The sequence below is a fragment of the Grampus griseus genome (genome assembly GCF_964374135.1).
Source record: "Grampus griseus genome assembly, chromosome: 6".
NCBI lineage: Eukaryota > Metazoa > Chordata > Mammalia > Artiodactyla > Delphinidae > Grampus > Grampus griseus.
In genome coordinates, this window is record NC_139000.1 from 88,556,036 (window position 1) to 88,570,529 (window position 14,494).

At 42.1% G+C, this 14,494-nt stretch overlaps 1 protein-coding gene across 1 annotated transcript in view; it reads right to left on the reverse strand.

Moving 5' to 3' along the window:
* The window catches only part of FAM120A (family with sequence similarity 120 member A), a gene marked incomplete at its 5' end in the record, with an annotated part of 104,459 nt that overhangs the window by 14,615 nt on the left and 75,350 nt on the right, over positions 1-14,494 (reverse strand). Inside the window, 2 exons of the mRNA XM_082655967.1 lie at positions 4,738-4,852; positions 12,544-12,793. Coding sequence (XP_082512093.1) covers positions 4,738-4,852; positions 12,544-12,793 — 365 coding nt within the window. The remainder of the gene's footprint in view (positions 1-4,737; positions 4,853-12,543; positions 12,794-14,494) is intronic.

Below are 14,494 nucleotides of genomic sequence, written 5' to 3' on the forward strand. Positions count from 1 at the left end.
GAACACAACAGCAAAAACACTGTATTTGAACCATGCAGACTATCAGAAGCTAAAGACTTGTATCTGTGGGTTCTTCTCACTCAGTCATTAGTGCTGTGAGCCTTCCTTTGTACACACAGCCCTTTCTTCTAGCATCTAATGTGTAGGATAAGAAACACTGACAAATACAGTCAACTCTTGATTATCAGTGAAGGACCTTGTTTGTGGATTATCCAGGACTGAGCTTTAACTGTCCTGGTTTCTGTCTTCCCACCTTCCATACTTATTTTCTAAGGTGATGGTCTCTTGAGAATGCAGTCTTTATGGGTACCAAACTAAGCAATGCCTAATTGTGGCAGGTAAACTGGCTTTTCATTAAAGATAAAAAAGATGACTCCAGTGCCAAATACTAATGAATTTGATTATCTGATGTTTTGTGCTGTCAGTGTCAACATTCCCATTATCAGCTAACACTGTGTTTTCCAACCTCCCCCCCCCCCTTTTTTTTTTAAATTTGAAGTCAATGCAGTAAAGAACTTCCTGAACCTGGAGAAGTCTGTCCACCCCTCCCAGCCCACCTCTGCTGGCTCCTGCTTCTCTAATGTAGTGTCAGAAAAGGGAACTAATAAACATGTTCAGTTGAGGGCAGGTGGGGTCAGGATGATAGAATTAGATGCCTTTTTACATTTATGAGCAGAAAGGGGAGAGAAAGAGGGTCAAAATGGAAAAAAAAAAAAAAAAAAGTCACCTAACTTACTGAGATCCCCACCGGCCTTGTCTTTCTCTGCACTGCAGAAAGGAAGTGGAAACTCCCTTCTTCTGAGTCCTGAGGCAGAAAGAGGGAGTTTCTCCTCCCTAAACACTGACGCTGTGGGAAAGTGGCACAGCAGCAATGCCAGCCCAAGCTTGGAGGCTGCCTGTGCAGAAACCCATCCCCTGGCCCCTCTGCAGGGACCATGGCAACCAGGCCTCTAGCCGCTCTCTCACTGTCAGCCCACAGCCTTCCAGGCCAGAGGAGGGAGGACCAGGTCAAGGCTGAGGGGAAGGGAACGATGGTGCTGATGCTGCTCTAAAGCCGTTTGCTTTATAACAAAGTGCCAGTGGGGTCCTTCTGGTGAAACCCGATACTGCTGTCATTTCTTAGTCACTGGTGGTGTTGGTCATACCCACCCTTAGCCCTTATTTAACTAATACAGCTCAAAACCATTTCGGGCAGATGGCCATCTGCGTGCTGAGGCTAAGCAATGGGAGCCGGTGCATGGAACACAGAAGCACCCTAGTTAGAACAAGTAACCTCCCAGTGAGCGGATGGGAGGAATGGATAAATCTACATTATCCACACACATATATATTTATTTTAAATGGCCTCATCATTAGTTGAAGAACTGTGTTCTTACGGGTTTAAAAAATGATTTTCAAGTCAATTTGTTTTAGAAATAACAACTACCATTAATTCAATAGAGAAAAATTCTTAAAATAAAAAGCGCCAAAATAATGTGAATAAAATCTCAATTGCTGTGTGGATTTCACTTCATTCAAAAAAATTTTTAATTACTTTACGTGGTGTTTTATATTTCATCCCCTAAATGTTAATTGCACACATAATACTATCTAATATTGACGGGGCACTTAATAAATATGTATCAGACATCACTAAGTATTTTTCCATATATTATTTCATTAACATCTCAACAATCTCATGTATGATACTGCTGTTAGTACTCCATTTCATAGATGGAGAAACTGAGTCACAGAGAGCTCAAGGTCACAAAACTGATCTGGTGGCACCAGAATCTGAACCCTTGATCATAGAAATGGTTGCAATATTCACGTTCCAACCTCATTCTCTTATACCACATAAGATAAAATATTCACCATTATTCAAAGTTCCTCAACTAGAAAAATAGTGACAAAATTTTATGATCGTACAGGAAATACAAATATGAAATGTAGCTCTGGCCAATTAGTTCAAGAACCAAATTCCAGTGAGGTTACTTGGTCCAACTTCTAATTACTGGGCAACAGACTCTTACTTTGATTTGTCATATTTACCTATACGCACAACAATTCTTACAGGTATCACAGACATGCTGCACGTCCCTACTACTGTCTTTAAAGCTCTTCATTTTCCATCTTTTAATTCTGCACTTGGCATGTGAAACTGTTAAAAGAATTTAAGGCAATTATAGGGATGTCAAAAGCAAGGGAGAAAGAAACTGGATAAATATTAAAACTGTGCAAAGGTCCTTCTCCTCATCCTTCACCCGCCCTCCTCCAAACACAGTGTCAGTGTTGATTTTACCTTAGTCATTATTTTTGTGCTGGTAACCTAGGAGAAGCGCCACAAAAATAAACCAGGGAAAAAGTGAAGGCCGTCAGTCAATCATTGTCATGGATCCTCAAGGAGCCACGCAGAACACTCAACTATTCAGGGTCGTGGCGGGAGGACAGAGACGGGACAAGATGAAACTCTTGCAAATTCATTTAAACCAACGGTTTCAACATCTTTTCCCACCAAACCTCCTATCAGAATAGCCATCAAGAGGCCAAACTGTTCAAAATTAGGTCTTTTCTTTCTCTTCTCCTATTTATTCTCAAAGCATATAATGGACAAAAATGGGAGAAGAAAAACAGGATCTGGGCAATCCACAAACTGGATAATGGCCCCTAAAAGAACAACAAAAATCAAGAGTTGACTATATCCTCAACAGGAAAATGGTATTTTACAGAAAAGCATCGTCATTGCTTTTGAAATATCAAAACAACTTTAACGGTTAAGTGAAAAAGCAATTTTGAAATTTACTTTTCTATCACTGAACTTTGGGACCCTCAGTCTCCGCATAGGGATTTTTGTTCATTTAAATAATGATTATTCCTATCAGTTCTCAGTCTGATAGCTGAGAGGATCTCTGATCTTAAAAAAAACCCAACTATCTTTCCCCCCAATGAATGCTGTTATTTTCCCTTCCAGCTCTTTCAGAATTTATGGTGCTCGTGAATGAAGCACTAACGATGCAGGCTGTCCTTGGTGAAAGGAACACAGACCTCCAGACCAGCAAGACCCAAAGGGATAGTGGTGGGCTTGAAGTAACTGCACATAAAATGGGTCTTTCTAAACACAGCTCTAGAAACGCCTGGCTTTAGATGAAGAATCAGGAGAAAATTATGAAAGCACTAAGACCTCAAAAGAACCAAAATGAAAGCTTAGAGTGCGACTGTCTTTCAAAAGTTATATCCTATGTGTTGATCCAAAAATGAAAAGGATATGGGAGAAGATGAACTTTGAGTAAAAGCAAGTTGATGGTGAATAAGGCTTGGTGGGCATACCTGATACCTGGCGGTCTGATTTTCAGAACTGGGATGTCAATACTGATGTAATAATCTAAATAAGAGAAACAGGAAGTAGAGGTAGAGGGATGGCACCACACTCTAGTAAAAGTATTTACAACACCCCTGAGCACAGTCTGCTGATGAAGATGGTGGCGGTGGCACCACACGCTAGGACACAGGGAGGGAGAGCCTGCACTTAGTACCAGCCTCTCGGGGGGACACCCGGCCAAATATTCTAGAAGGAAAACTTCAATTCAAAACCATTTTAAAAAAATAATTTCTGCCTAACAAACAGAAAAGCTTAAACTACAAAGAATACAATTTGAGGTAGATTCTCCTAAGTTTGGTTGTCTTTAGTTTAGCTTGTTTCAAAGTCATCAGAAGCCTAAGGCGACCACAAATGACATGGGCTCCACACAGTTCAGGGTCAACACCGGATTACTGAATTTAACTCAGTAGTTTAGGGGAAACCAGAGATTTATTGAGCCCCAACAGGAGAATACTGAAAACCCATCAAATGAGCCTAAAACTTTTCTGCAGGGAAAGAACGCCTTCATAAAGAATGGCAAAAAGATCTAAAAGTGAAGGCGATTTTGTCAAAAGAGATTACTTGATTACAAATCAAATTCTGTAAAAAACAAACAAAAAACACAAACAACAACAAAAGAAAACCAAACCAATGGCAAAGAAAAAAAACAAAACCCTGTACATTAAAAAGAAAAGGCAGATCCACTAATTTAGCTAACTCTGAAAAGTCTTGAATTTTCTAAAATTTAGTGTAGAAATTAGAAAGCGAGTACAGCCATGTGGACACAGTGACTAATAAAAGTGCACTGAAAAGATAAGCACACCAAAAAATCAGGTGACAACATGGAGAAAATTAATACTGTCAAAACAATTAAAGAAAAAAAGGAATACTAGAAGGGAAAATTAAAAGGAATACGATGTTAAATGCTGACTAAAAGGGCACAGGGATGATGACATAACATTGTTCTTCAAGTGGTTTTTTTAAAAGGGATTTACAATACTAGGAGGGCAAAGACTATTTTTTAGAGAAAACGAATGTTGTATTTAGGAACAACAGAACGAAACAAGAAAAAGAATCCTGGCCAGATGTTAGTAAATTCTTAGGACCAAGCCCTCCCAGGGTTTGGGATCCCCACCTGAAATAAAAGGCAAGTTTATTTCCTGATGTGGAAAACAAGAATAAACACCCATTGGTAAACAAGGGAAAACCTTTATCGAACAAAAGTAGACTTGACTGTTTCCATAACCGGGAAGGAAATTCCTTTTGCCCTGAAGGCTCTAAGTTCACGTCATTATTATAACTAGTTTAGTGCACTGAGTGACTCCTCCGTGAGGTTAGCTGTGTCTCACAGAACTCCAAAACAAGACTTCCCAAAACAAGGAATGAGGCTTGTCAATTACCTTGAGCTCCTGCAGCTGATCAGGCTCATAGAGTTTGGGGGACAACGCCTGTGCCAGGAAGGCATCCAGCTCCTGGCGACGCAGTATCCGTGCTCCAGGCCATTGCACCATATACCTACAGCGGGTAGACAGAGAAGGCCTGGTGTCAGGATGGAGCAGTCACCAGTCACATGCATAACCTGGTGTTCAGGTTCTAAGGAGACTCAGGAGGACACAAGCTAAGGAGGCCTATATGGATTTCTTACCCAGCTTTTCTATTTTCACTGGATGATGCCAATTACAAGTGAAAACCTAATCATCATCTGGGCTGATCAGAATGTTTGAAGTAATTAAAAATAACACTAAATTTAAACACACTGCAAGCCAGCTGGTAAGTGATTTTTTGATACAACTTTACTTTTGTGAGGTAAAAGTTAAGCACAAATTTTACCCTGAAACCCTGAAAATATATGTTAAGCGCAAATTTATATGACTTATCTATTTTAATTCAAGACAGGATACCTGGGAGGCAGGCCCTAGGTCCAAATAAGCAAGATTTATCTCCTGATGAAGAGTAAGTGTTGTGCGAACCGTCTGCACAGACGGGGCTCTGGCAGTGGCAGGTGAATGCCCTGCAGTGGAATAGGAAGGGACAGCAGGGACAAGAACTAAAGCTTCAGCCTTCAGAACTGGTACCTGCAATCCCTGGGGACACACAGACTTACTGGGGCCACCCTGGTGTGAGCAGCTAAAGGGAAATCAATTTCTACAACTTCAACTTCCATTTGTACTATCTACCTGAGAACTGCCAGGTGTCCACAGTCCCTTTTCTCTGCCAATCATTTCCCCTTTACTCACCTTGCCGCACGGCACTGCCCCAGTGACAACCTCCAGGACATTAAGCCAAGGCACAATCCCAAATAGTATTTGGGTGTGAGAGAGTAAAGGGATAACCACTAAGAACTTCGTCATAAGTCTCATTGCATGTCCAGTGGTTCCTAAGTCTCTGCATTCAGCAAACTTGAAGGATGACCTAGCCAAGTTGCCAGATGATCACCAAAAATAACTTCTGGAGATACATAGATCCCTATGTGATCTCTGGCAAATAGCTTAAAAGGAGTATGGAGAACTGTGACATGCCTAACAAAACTCTTTCCAGTACTGTCTGCTGAGAACGTTTTCTCAGTGCTTAAAATTTAAGTCAACAAAGATCAGCATCAGAGTTGGTACAGAGCCCGTTCTCATTTCTATAATAATTAACATCCACCCACAGGAACATAAACTTAAAAGGTGAAGGAGGAAGTTTCATCCAGCTGATTAAGAGAAGTATTTTCAATAAAAATCCCAATAGAAAAATGAAAGTGCTTGCTGGTGCCAGGCACTAGTCTGAGTATTTACACACACTGATTCCTCAAGTGGTCACAGCAACTCTGAGGCAGGAACCATTACTATCCCATTGTAGAGATGGGGAAGTGGAGGCACAGAGCTTATATACTTCATGGTAAAATTATGTAGTAGAAGCAGAAAGGGCATGCAATTTCAAGGTAAACAAACAGTGGGTGTATGGTATTTAGATTCGAGTGATGTAAAAGTTTTACTTCATTAAACTGTCAACATTTACAATGACAAAAATAACACCCTTTGCAATTGTTTGAGTGCCAAATATCTTAAATAAAACAATCATACTGAGTTTTTACCAGGGCTTGATGCAAGAAACAGCAAATCTGAAGAAAGTCTCCCTACTTTTCTCTGAAAAAAATTATTGTGGAAAGATTTTGCTCAATATACAATGTTCTTTGCCTAAGTATCCATGTTATACAACCCTTTTCTTTCTTATTTTTTAAAAACTGTGGTAAAATACACATAACATAAAATTTACCACTTTCACCATTTTTAAGTGGATAGTGCAAGGGCATCAGGTACATTCACGGTGTTGCACAGACATCCTCCCACCATCCATCGTTACAACTCTTTTCATCCTGCAGATCTATGAAACACTAACTCCCCTCTTCATCCCCTAGCCCTAAGCTAGACGTTTCTTTAAAAATTATGAATCAGAAAAAGATTGTTTTGGGGACAGGCTGGTTTTCTTAAGATCCTTCCTGGTTTTTCTGGCAGCAAAGACTCTCAGCAGTCAGTTCAGCTGCAACAATGAAAAGCCTTTTGGGTTAGAATACCTACCACTTCCTCCATTTGGCTTTCTATTTACATTTTAACAAAGTCACCCTTTATTTGTTTTTCAATGTAAGTCCTCAGAAAGACTTTCTGGATGTAGAAAGAGTATGAAGTGTGTTCATAAAGATACACATGTACATAGATAGACAGCTTAAATACCATAGAACATGGATGGCACCAATGGCACTGCAGTCAGGGGCAAAGGTGAGAGCAGCAAAAACTGACCCTTGGTTATCTCACGTGTTCACGCTCTTCCTATCTGTGCACTGACAGTGCTTTCAATCACTTTGTGTTTCTCAGTTTTCTCTAGACATTCTTTTCCATGTCTTCTTCCTGGGTCGGGCCTTAAGTTTCCTACCGTGGAAGTCTGAGGGTATCTGCAGTTCCCCCTTCGTCACCTCTCCTCTCACTACCCTTTAGAAGCACGGAAGCTGGAACAGAAGCAGGTCTCCACATCACTTGGGGGACCAATGTGGTCTGCCTCCTATTGGCACAGATGGGGAGCTGGACCCTGGTATGCTCCTTGGGGTGTTGGAAAAGCCTGCACTTGTTTGGGGGCTCAAGCCCTCTATCTCCCTTATTGTATTTATTAAGTTCCTCCAGAACGTAACTCAGTCTGTCTTCTCAGAAGCTGTCTTGGATAAGGATCTCGTCTGTCTGGTCTCAGCTGTACCCTGGGAAAGGCTGCTTTCTGTTCTGTTCTGGACGCTTGCTTCACCCTCACACTGAACCTCTGCTCAGATGCTGGCCCCTCCTCATCTTCACTACAAGGATTTCTAGAGATTTGACTGCCATTTCTTCCCCCATTCTCCTGATTGCTGTGGTATGGGTGCTGATATCACTAGTGAAAGCATAGAGAAAACCACCACCTCCCGGCTGGGGTATGCCTGCCCCAAAAGCAGAAGCGGAATCTCACTGCCAAGGAACAGAGGCAAATCTAGACGGAGAAAATAGTCTACCCAGAGGTTGACAAACTGCACCCAGGGGCTGGCTGCCTGTTTTTAAACACAGTTTCCTGGAGCAGCCACACGCATCAGTTCACATGCTGTCTAAAAGACGTATGATCTGCAGATCCCTGGTCTGCAAACAAACCAGTGTTTATTCTTCAGAAACATCTCTGCATCAACCCAAAGAAACACGAGAAGCTGCCTGAGATTGGAGGAGACAAGGCACCTGAGCACAAGCACAAGGCAAGATTTTGTTGCTAACAAAGGATGTTATTGGGATAACAGGAGAAATCTGAGTAAGATCTGTAGATCAGATGTATTAGTATTATTTTTCTGATTTTGATAATGCCCTTGTTTTTTTAGGAAACATACAGAGTTTAGGGGTAAAGGGGTATCACATTCACCACTTCCATTCAAGGGATTAAGGACAAACACACAGACACAGGGAGAGAAGAGGAGAAAGCCACTGCAGTAAAAGGTTAATATGTGGGGAATCTGGGTGAAGAATAGCCACCAACTTTTTGTACTAATCTTATAATTTCTTCAAGTTTGAAATTATGCTAAAAAAAAAAAAAGATTAAAGGAAGGGGAGAGCCTTTGGGATGACAGCCCAAACTTGTGACTGTGGACGTTTGCCCCACCCCAGCCATCAAGGCCAAGGGTCATGCTGTGTGGCCTCCACAGGGCCTTACCATATCTGGGACACAGGTTCTGCCCTTTGTTGCCCCCTCCCCCATCCTCAGCAGACCTTTGTCACACAGCTGCAATTTCGCCAGAGAAAGACCACTGGGCCACGGCCCCAGGCCACAGCCTGTCCTTGGCAGGCTCTTGGAGACATACACCAACCCTCTTACTCATTTGCACCGCCCCCCCCCCCAAACCCCTGCTCCATGCCCTTCCCACTCTTCACCCCACGTTCTCAGCAGGTCATACCCATCAATCAAACAGAAGCCATGCAGGGAATCCTTCTTTACCTGCTTGTCCCTGTGGCCCAAAACACTCATGAAGGTAGAACAAATTCTCTTAGCAGAAGTGGACCAACCCATTTACTGGTGTCCTGGCCCCAAATCCCCAAGACTTGCCCCATAAGCCATTCTCTCTCATCTCTCCCCAACCACTTTGCCTCAGTAAGCCCCTCCTCCTCAGGATCTGAAACTGTGAGTCTTTCCAAGTGGGAAACTCCATGGCTCCAAGCCCATAATGCACACAACAGTCTGCACAACCAAGCATGTCTTCTGGCTTCCACCAGAGTAGCAAATACGAGGGAACCTGAGCTGCACTCACTGTAGCTTCTCGACACCACACAGATAAGCACAGGAAGAGGTTTGGTGAAATGAGAGATTACTAGCTGCATTTATTAACCTTTTCAAGTTCTAAAATGAGCACGTTTTTTATAAACAACACAAAAAAATAAAAACAGGGACCAGGACAATCCTGAAATCTGGAAAGACTTTCCAAAGGCCATCTGAACAGTGCCTAAAAGCAGCATAGCTGTTTCTGGGGGTAATGGCCAAGGAAGGGCCACAAAGACAAAGAGTGGGGCCCAGTAATATATCTGGAGAAAAACATGGTCCGAAAGGACACATGCACCCCAATGTTCACTGCAGCACTGTTTACAATAACCAAGACATGGAAGCAACCTACATGTCCATTGACAGAGGAATGGATAAAGAAGATATATACAATGGAATATTACTCAGCCATTAAAAAGAATAAAATAATGCCATTTGCAGCCACATGGATGGACCAAGAGACTGTCATGCGGACTGAAGTAAGTCAGACAGAGAAAGAGAAATACCGTATGATATTGCTTATGTGAGGAATCTAAAATGAAATTATACAAATGAATGTATTTACAATACAGAAGTGGACTCACAGACTTAGAGAATGAACTAACTTATGGTTACCAGTGGGGGAAGGGTGGAGGGAAGGGATTGTTAGGGAGTTTGCGATTGACATGTACACACTGCTACATTTAAAAAGGATAACCAATAAAGACCTACTGTACAGCACAGGGAACTCTGCTCAATGTTGTGGCAGCCTGGATGGGAGGGGCGTATGGGGGAGAATGGATACGTGTATATGTATGGCTGAGTTGCTTTGCTGTGCACCTGAAACTACCACAACACTGTTAATTCGCTATACTCCAATATAAAATAAAAAGTTAAAAAAAACACAAAACCCAAAAGATATATATAAAAAAAAAGAGTGGGGTCTGGTCACACTGTCCAGTCTGCACCCACCAGGCAACCCAGTGTCCCAAGAGGCCCACTGCATGGAGAGACAAGATGTAAAGGCACCGCCACCCCAAGGAGCATGAAATAATGTGAGCACTGTGCTCACATCAACACAGCAGTGGCTTGTCCTGCACTAATGTACGGCTGCTTCTGGCCAAGAGGCAGCCAAACAAGCCTTAGGCACAGCACACATCATCCTCACTCAGTGCCCAGTGGGACCTTCAGGTGAGGTATACGGTAGACAGTTAGCTGTCCACCCACTAGATTAAAGGCCACACATCATTTTAAACTCGGAAGAAACACAAACAAAGTAACCAAAATTATTACCGCTAATAACTAAAATTATTACCGGACAGTTAGCTGTCCACCCACTAGATTAAAGGCCACACATCATTTTTAACTCGGAAGAAACACAAACGAAGTAACCAAAATTATTACCGCTAATTTGATCTTAGAGCACCCAAAGTCTTAATCTTAACGTTTTGGCTAATATAAAATGAACTCTCCATCAGAGGAAACCAGAAGAGGATTCTAAAACCAAAACAAAAAAACTAGTCTTTCTCACTAGCTAATCCTCAATGGAGATAAAGATAAGAAACTGATACCGTAGGCTAATTTTAGTCAACCTCAATTTAATTAAGGAAAGGCTTCTAAATAAGTTATTGGCCTTAAAGTCTGTTATGAATGTAAGAAACTTCAGGAAAGAAACACCTGACTAAAGCTCTGCCCCCATCCTCAGGGAGCAGGTGAGACCCAGTGGGGGTCAGGGGACCATGGAGAAGGGGCCAGCCCAGGGGGATGGGACACACAGGGCTGGGGCCTGTGACGACCTGTATGGCAGCTGGGCCCCAGGCTCTCACTGTTTGTCAGGGCCAGAGACCATACACATGGGAAGGGAGAGCTAGGATGGCCAGGTTGAAGAAATCAAAAGCGGAAGTCTATAAACATGCAGTTGTTTGTGTGCCTGTATGCATACTGGGGAAGGTCTGGGAGCAGCAAAGTTGCTGTCAAGAGCCTGGTGTCCAATACTGACCCCATCACTAGAAACCAGGGCTGCTAGGAAAAGGGGGCATCCACGGTAAGGTCAGAATCTCTGCACAGAAGTGCTCACAGGGAGGCCAGACTGACGAGTCCCCCAACTGGCCCAACAGGTGACAGTGGAGTACCAAATTACATGACAGCAGTAGTGGACCACAAGTCATCGATGAAGCCAGGAGCCCATGTTGATATAAACACACTGAAGTCTGAGGAGGAATGGCATTTTTACACAAAGTGCCTCCCATGAAATCGTATCAGTTACGAGGGGGACGGAATGGCCTCGCTGGAGAAGCCAGGCAGACACCCCCTTTGCCAAGTGGTCAGAGCACAGATGCACAGCATGGATGAGACAAGGAGGAGCAGAGGAACAGCTCTTCCCTCTACAGCATCTGCTGAAGACCAATGGGACTTCACCTCCAAATACAAAGGGAGGCTCTGAAACAAAACCCTGAAGTTAAGATAGAAATAAAGTATTAATGTTGATTGATCCTGACGGCTGTATTGTGGTTACATAGGACAGTGTCCTTGTTTGTTAGAAAATCACAAGTATTTCTTTTAAACATCAAGTATTTAAAAAATAAAAAGCTCTTTGTATTATACTTGCAACTTTTTCCTAAGTTTGAAATCGGTTCCAAAAAAAACCCTCAAAAAACCAATTCACCTGATTCAAGTATACAGGCCAATTCAAATTAACTCCAGAACACCAACAGTGTCCACATAGGCATCTGTGGCCCATTGGCTGAGACGGTCTGGAAGCACAGAGTGCCCACATCTAGGTTTTTAAACCCCTCTCTCCAAGGCAGGAGCCAGCCCCTTAGAGATGGCAGGTCCCAGGGCAGGGAAGATACAGGACAGCCTGGGCATCTTGTGGTGCCAGAAAGCAAGGACATGCTGGGGGGACAGGGGACATAGGAGCCACTGAACGAACTCCCAAGGTCTGAGCTGGAACAAACTGAACAACCAAGTAACGAGGTTATATCAGGTTATAACCCTAGGAAGAGAGATAACCATGAGTCCATACTGATCTACATATGCTTAAATAAATGAAGGAGGAAGAAGAGACACATTTTCCCTGAAGAATAATTACAAATAATACGTAATATAGTTCCCCAATAGCCTTCAAAAGCTTTAACATTTAAAGGATAAACTATATTTAAAATCATTATGATATTTACATAAAATACAGGTTCATCAAATATACCTATTCTATAAACATACTATATAGCATCAGTTCAAATCCACATTGCATTTACATGGCCTATATTTCTATAATATATGAAAATATGAGATGAGGACAAACTTCAACCGACAACATGATTCATCTGGAATAACCCCCACCTCCTTCACACAGAAAGCGTCTTGGAGAGGCATTTGTACAAGCACCTGCTAGAGAACACGCAGCGGCTGAGGCAGCGGCCAGCAGCACCTACCGTAGGACGCAGCACAGCACCGTGAGATGAGTGGGCACGCTGGCTGGGTTGAGCATGGCTGGTGTGTCTGACCTCATGCAGGCCAGGAAGGCCCTCATTCTGCGGTTCTTGTCCTCCACTGCCTTCCCCAGCCAGAGTCTCTTCAGATTGGGGCAGGTCCACTCCCTGAAGGCAAGAGCTTCCACCAATTCTGGGGTTTGTGGAGATTTCCCTTTGTAAGCTGCCCACTCTTTAATGATCACTGGTGAAACTACAGGAAGGAAAATCAGAGAACCATTTATGCCCTATCTCAGCTATTTTAAGCCTAACAAAAACAAACAGCTCTAATAATTACAGTATGGAGATGTCATTCTGGTATAACAACCGATTCTCTCATTAGTAAGCCATCGGTCATCAATCCTCACCTCTAATCCTCATTTTGTTCTTTATGAACTTCGGTGACTCATTCAGATTTTCAGTCCGGCCACCAATAAATTTCTTCTCAATCAAATCAAACTAGATTTCCCCATATAACTAATATGTGTAAATCAAGGATGTTAGATAAAATTTGTTTTCATATTATAAATCCATTAATAGTTTTAGTAATAACAATGGGTACAACTTACAGAAAGTATGTGATTATCACAGAAATCCATGGAAAATCCAATTTAGATAGCTAAATTGAACTATTGAACCTAATTGAACCTTTTTCTACATGTCATACTAATTAGATCTGAGAAATAATTTGCATTTGGTAGCCACTTTACTTAAGGACCTCCTACTTTAACAAATATAACTGTTGAAGTCTATTTTAAAGATTGGCAGGGACAAACTACCACGTAGCGAGATCCCCAAAGCCCAGTAAAGTGGCAAGCAGAAGCGACAGTCCATGTTTTGAAATTCCAGGTGAAGTCAGCACACAGTATTTCTCTTCAGCAAGACTGAAGACAAACTGTAAAATTCCCCATTTCACTTCAAAAAAAATCAAGAAGTTCTAAGTTGATTTCATATAAAAAATGACCTTTTATCCACCGTAGTCTTACCACTATTAGCATCAATTAATTCTTAAAACACACAAACATGCACATTTTCCCACATCATTTCCAAATAACTTAAGGGAGAAACTGTGACGGGGGAAGGAAAAAAATGGAGATAAAGCATACTGCAGAGAAATATGTTAAAAATTCTCACCAAAGTGCATTGATGTAAACAATTTCATCAGATCTGGGTGTGAATTTTGTAACAAATAGCTCACTTTGGTCAATAAACATCAGAACTGAAGCAGGGCCCCATGGAGCCCCTGACCCAGAGAGCTGCTAGCATACCCCACCCTCCCCTCACATGGCTGACAGCTGATACAGAAACCAGGATGGTGCTATGATTCTAATGTGATCTTGGATACATCAATTATATCCAAATAACCATACCCCCTCCCTGGGCTCATTTTCCCTAAAGTAACACCTGAGGCAAACCGAGACTGTGAAGAACCCAAATCCTGACAAAATTAAATGATTAACTTGCTCATCTCTAGCTCCACCCCAAGTCTGAACAAATCAGACAAGACAATTGTCTCTTCCAATGTCACGAAGAACTTCAGAAGTCAGATACCTGGATATACACAGTTGTTAGCAACAGGAAAAGCAAGCTTTTGCACAATCAACCCCAGTCAAGTCAGGTGACAGTGTGCTGCAGAGGAGGGCCATGACCAGCCATTCTGCATGGACCCCAACTCCCAGGATCAGGCTGCTTGAGCAGGGGTACAAGTCAAGACAGTTTCTGAAAATTTCCTTACAAAAAAGTAACTGTTTTGTCATTGGGAAATCCCTTTAAGTTACATTTGTATATCTTAGTGTTTAAATGTTAAAAAAAATTTTTTAACTTAAAATGTTTGTTTTAAAATCCATTAAGTCAAAACAGAGATATACATGTATATATAAATACATGTCTTTGAATTTATCTATATTTTAGGTGC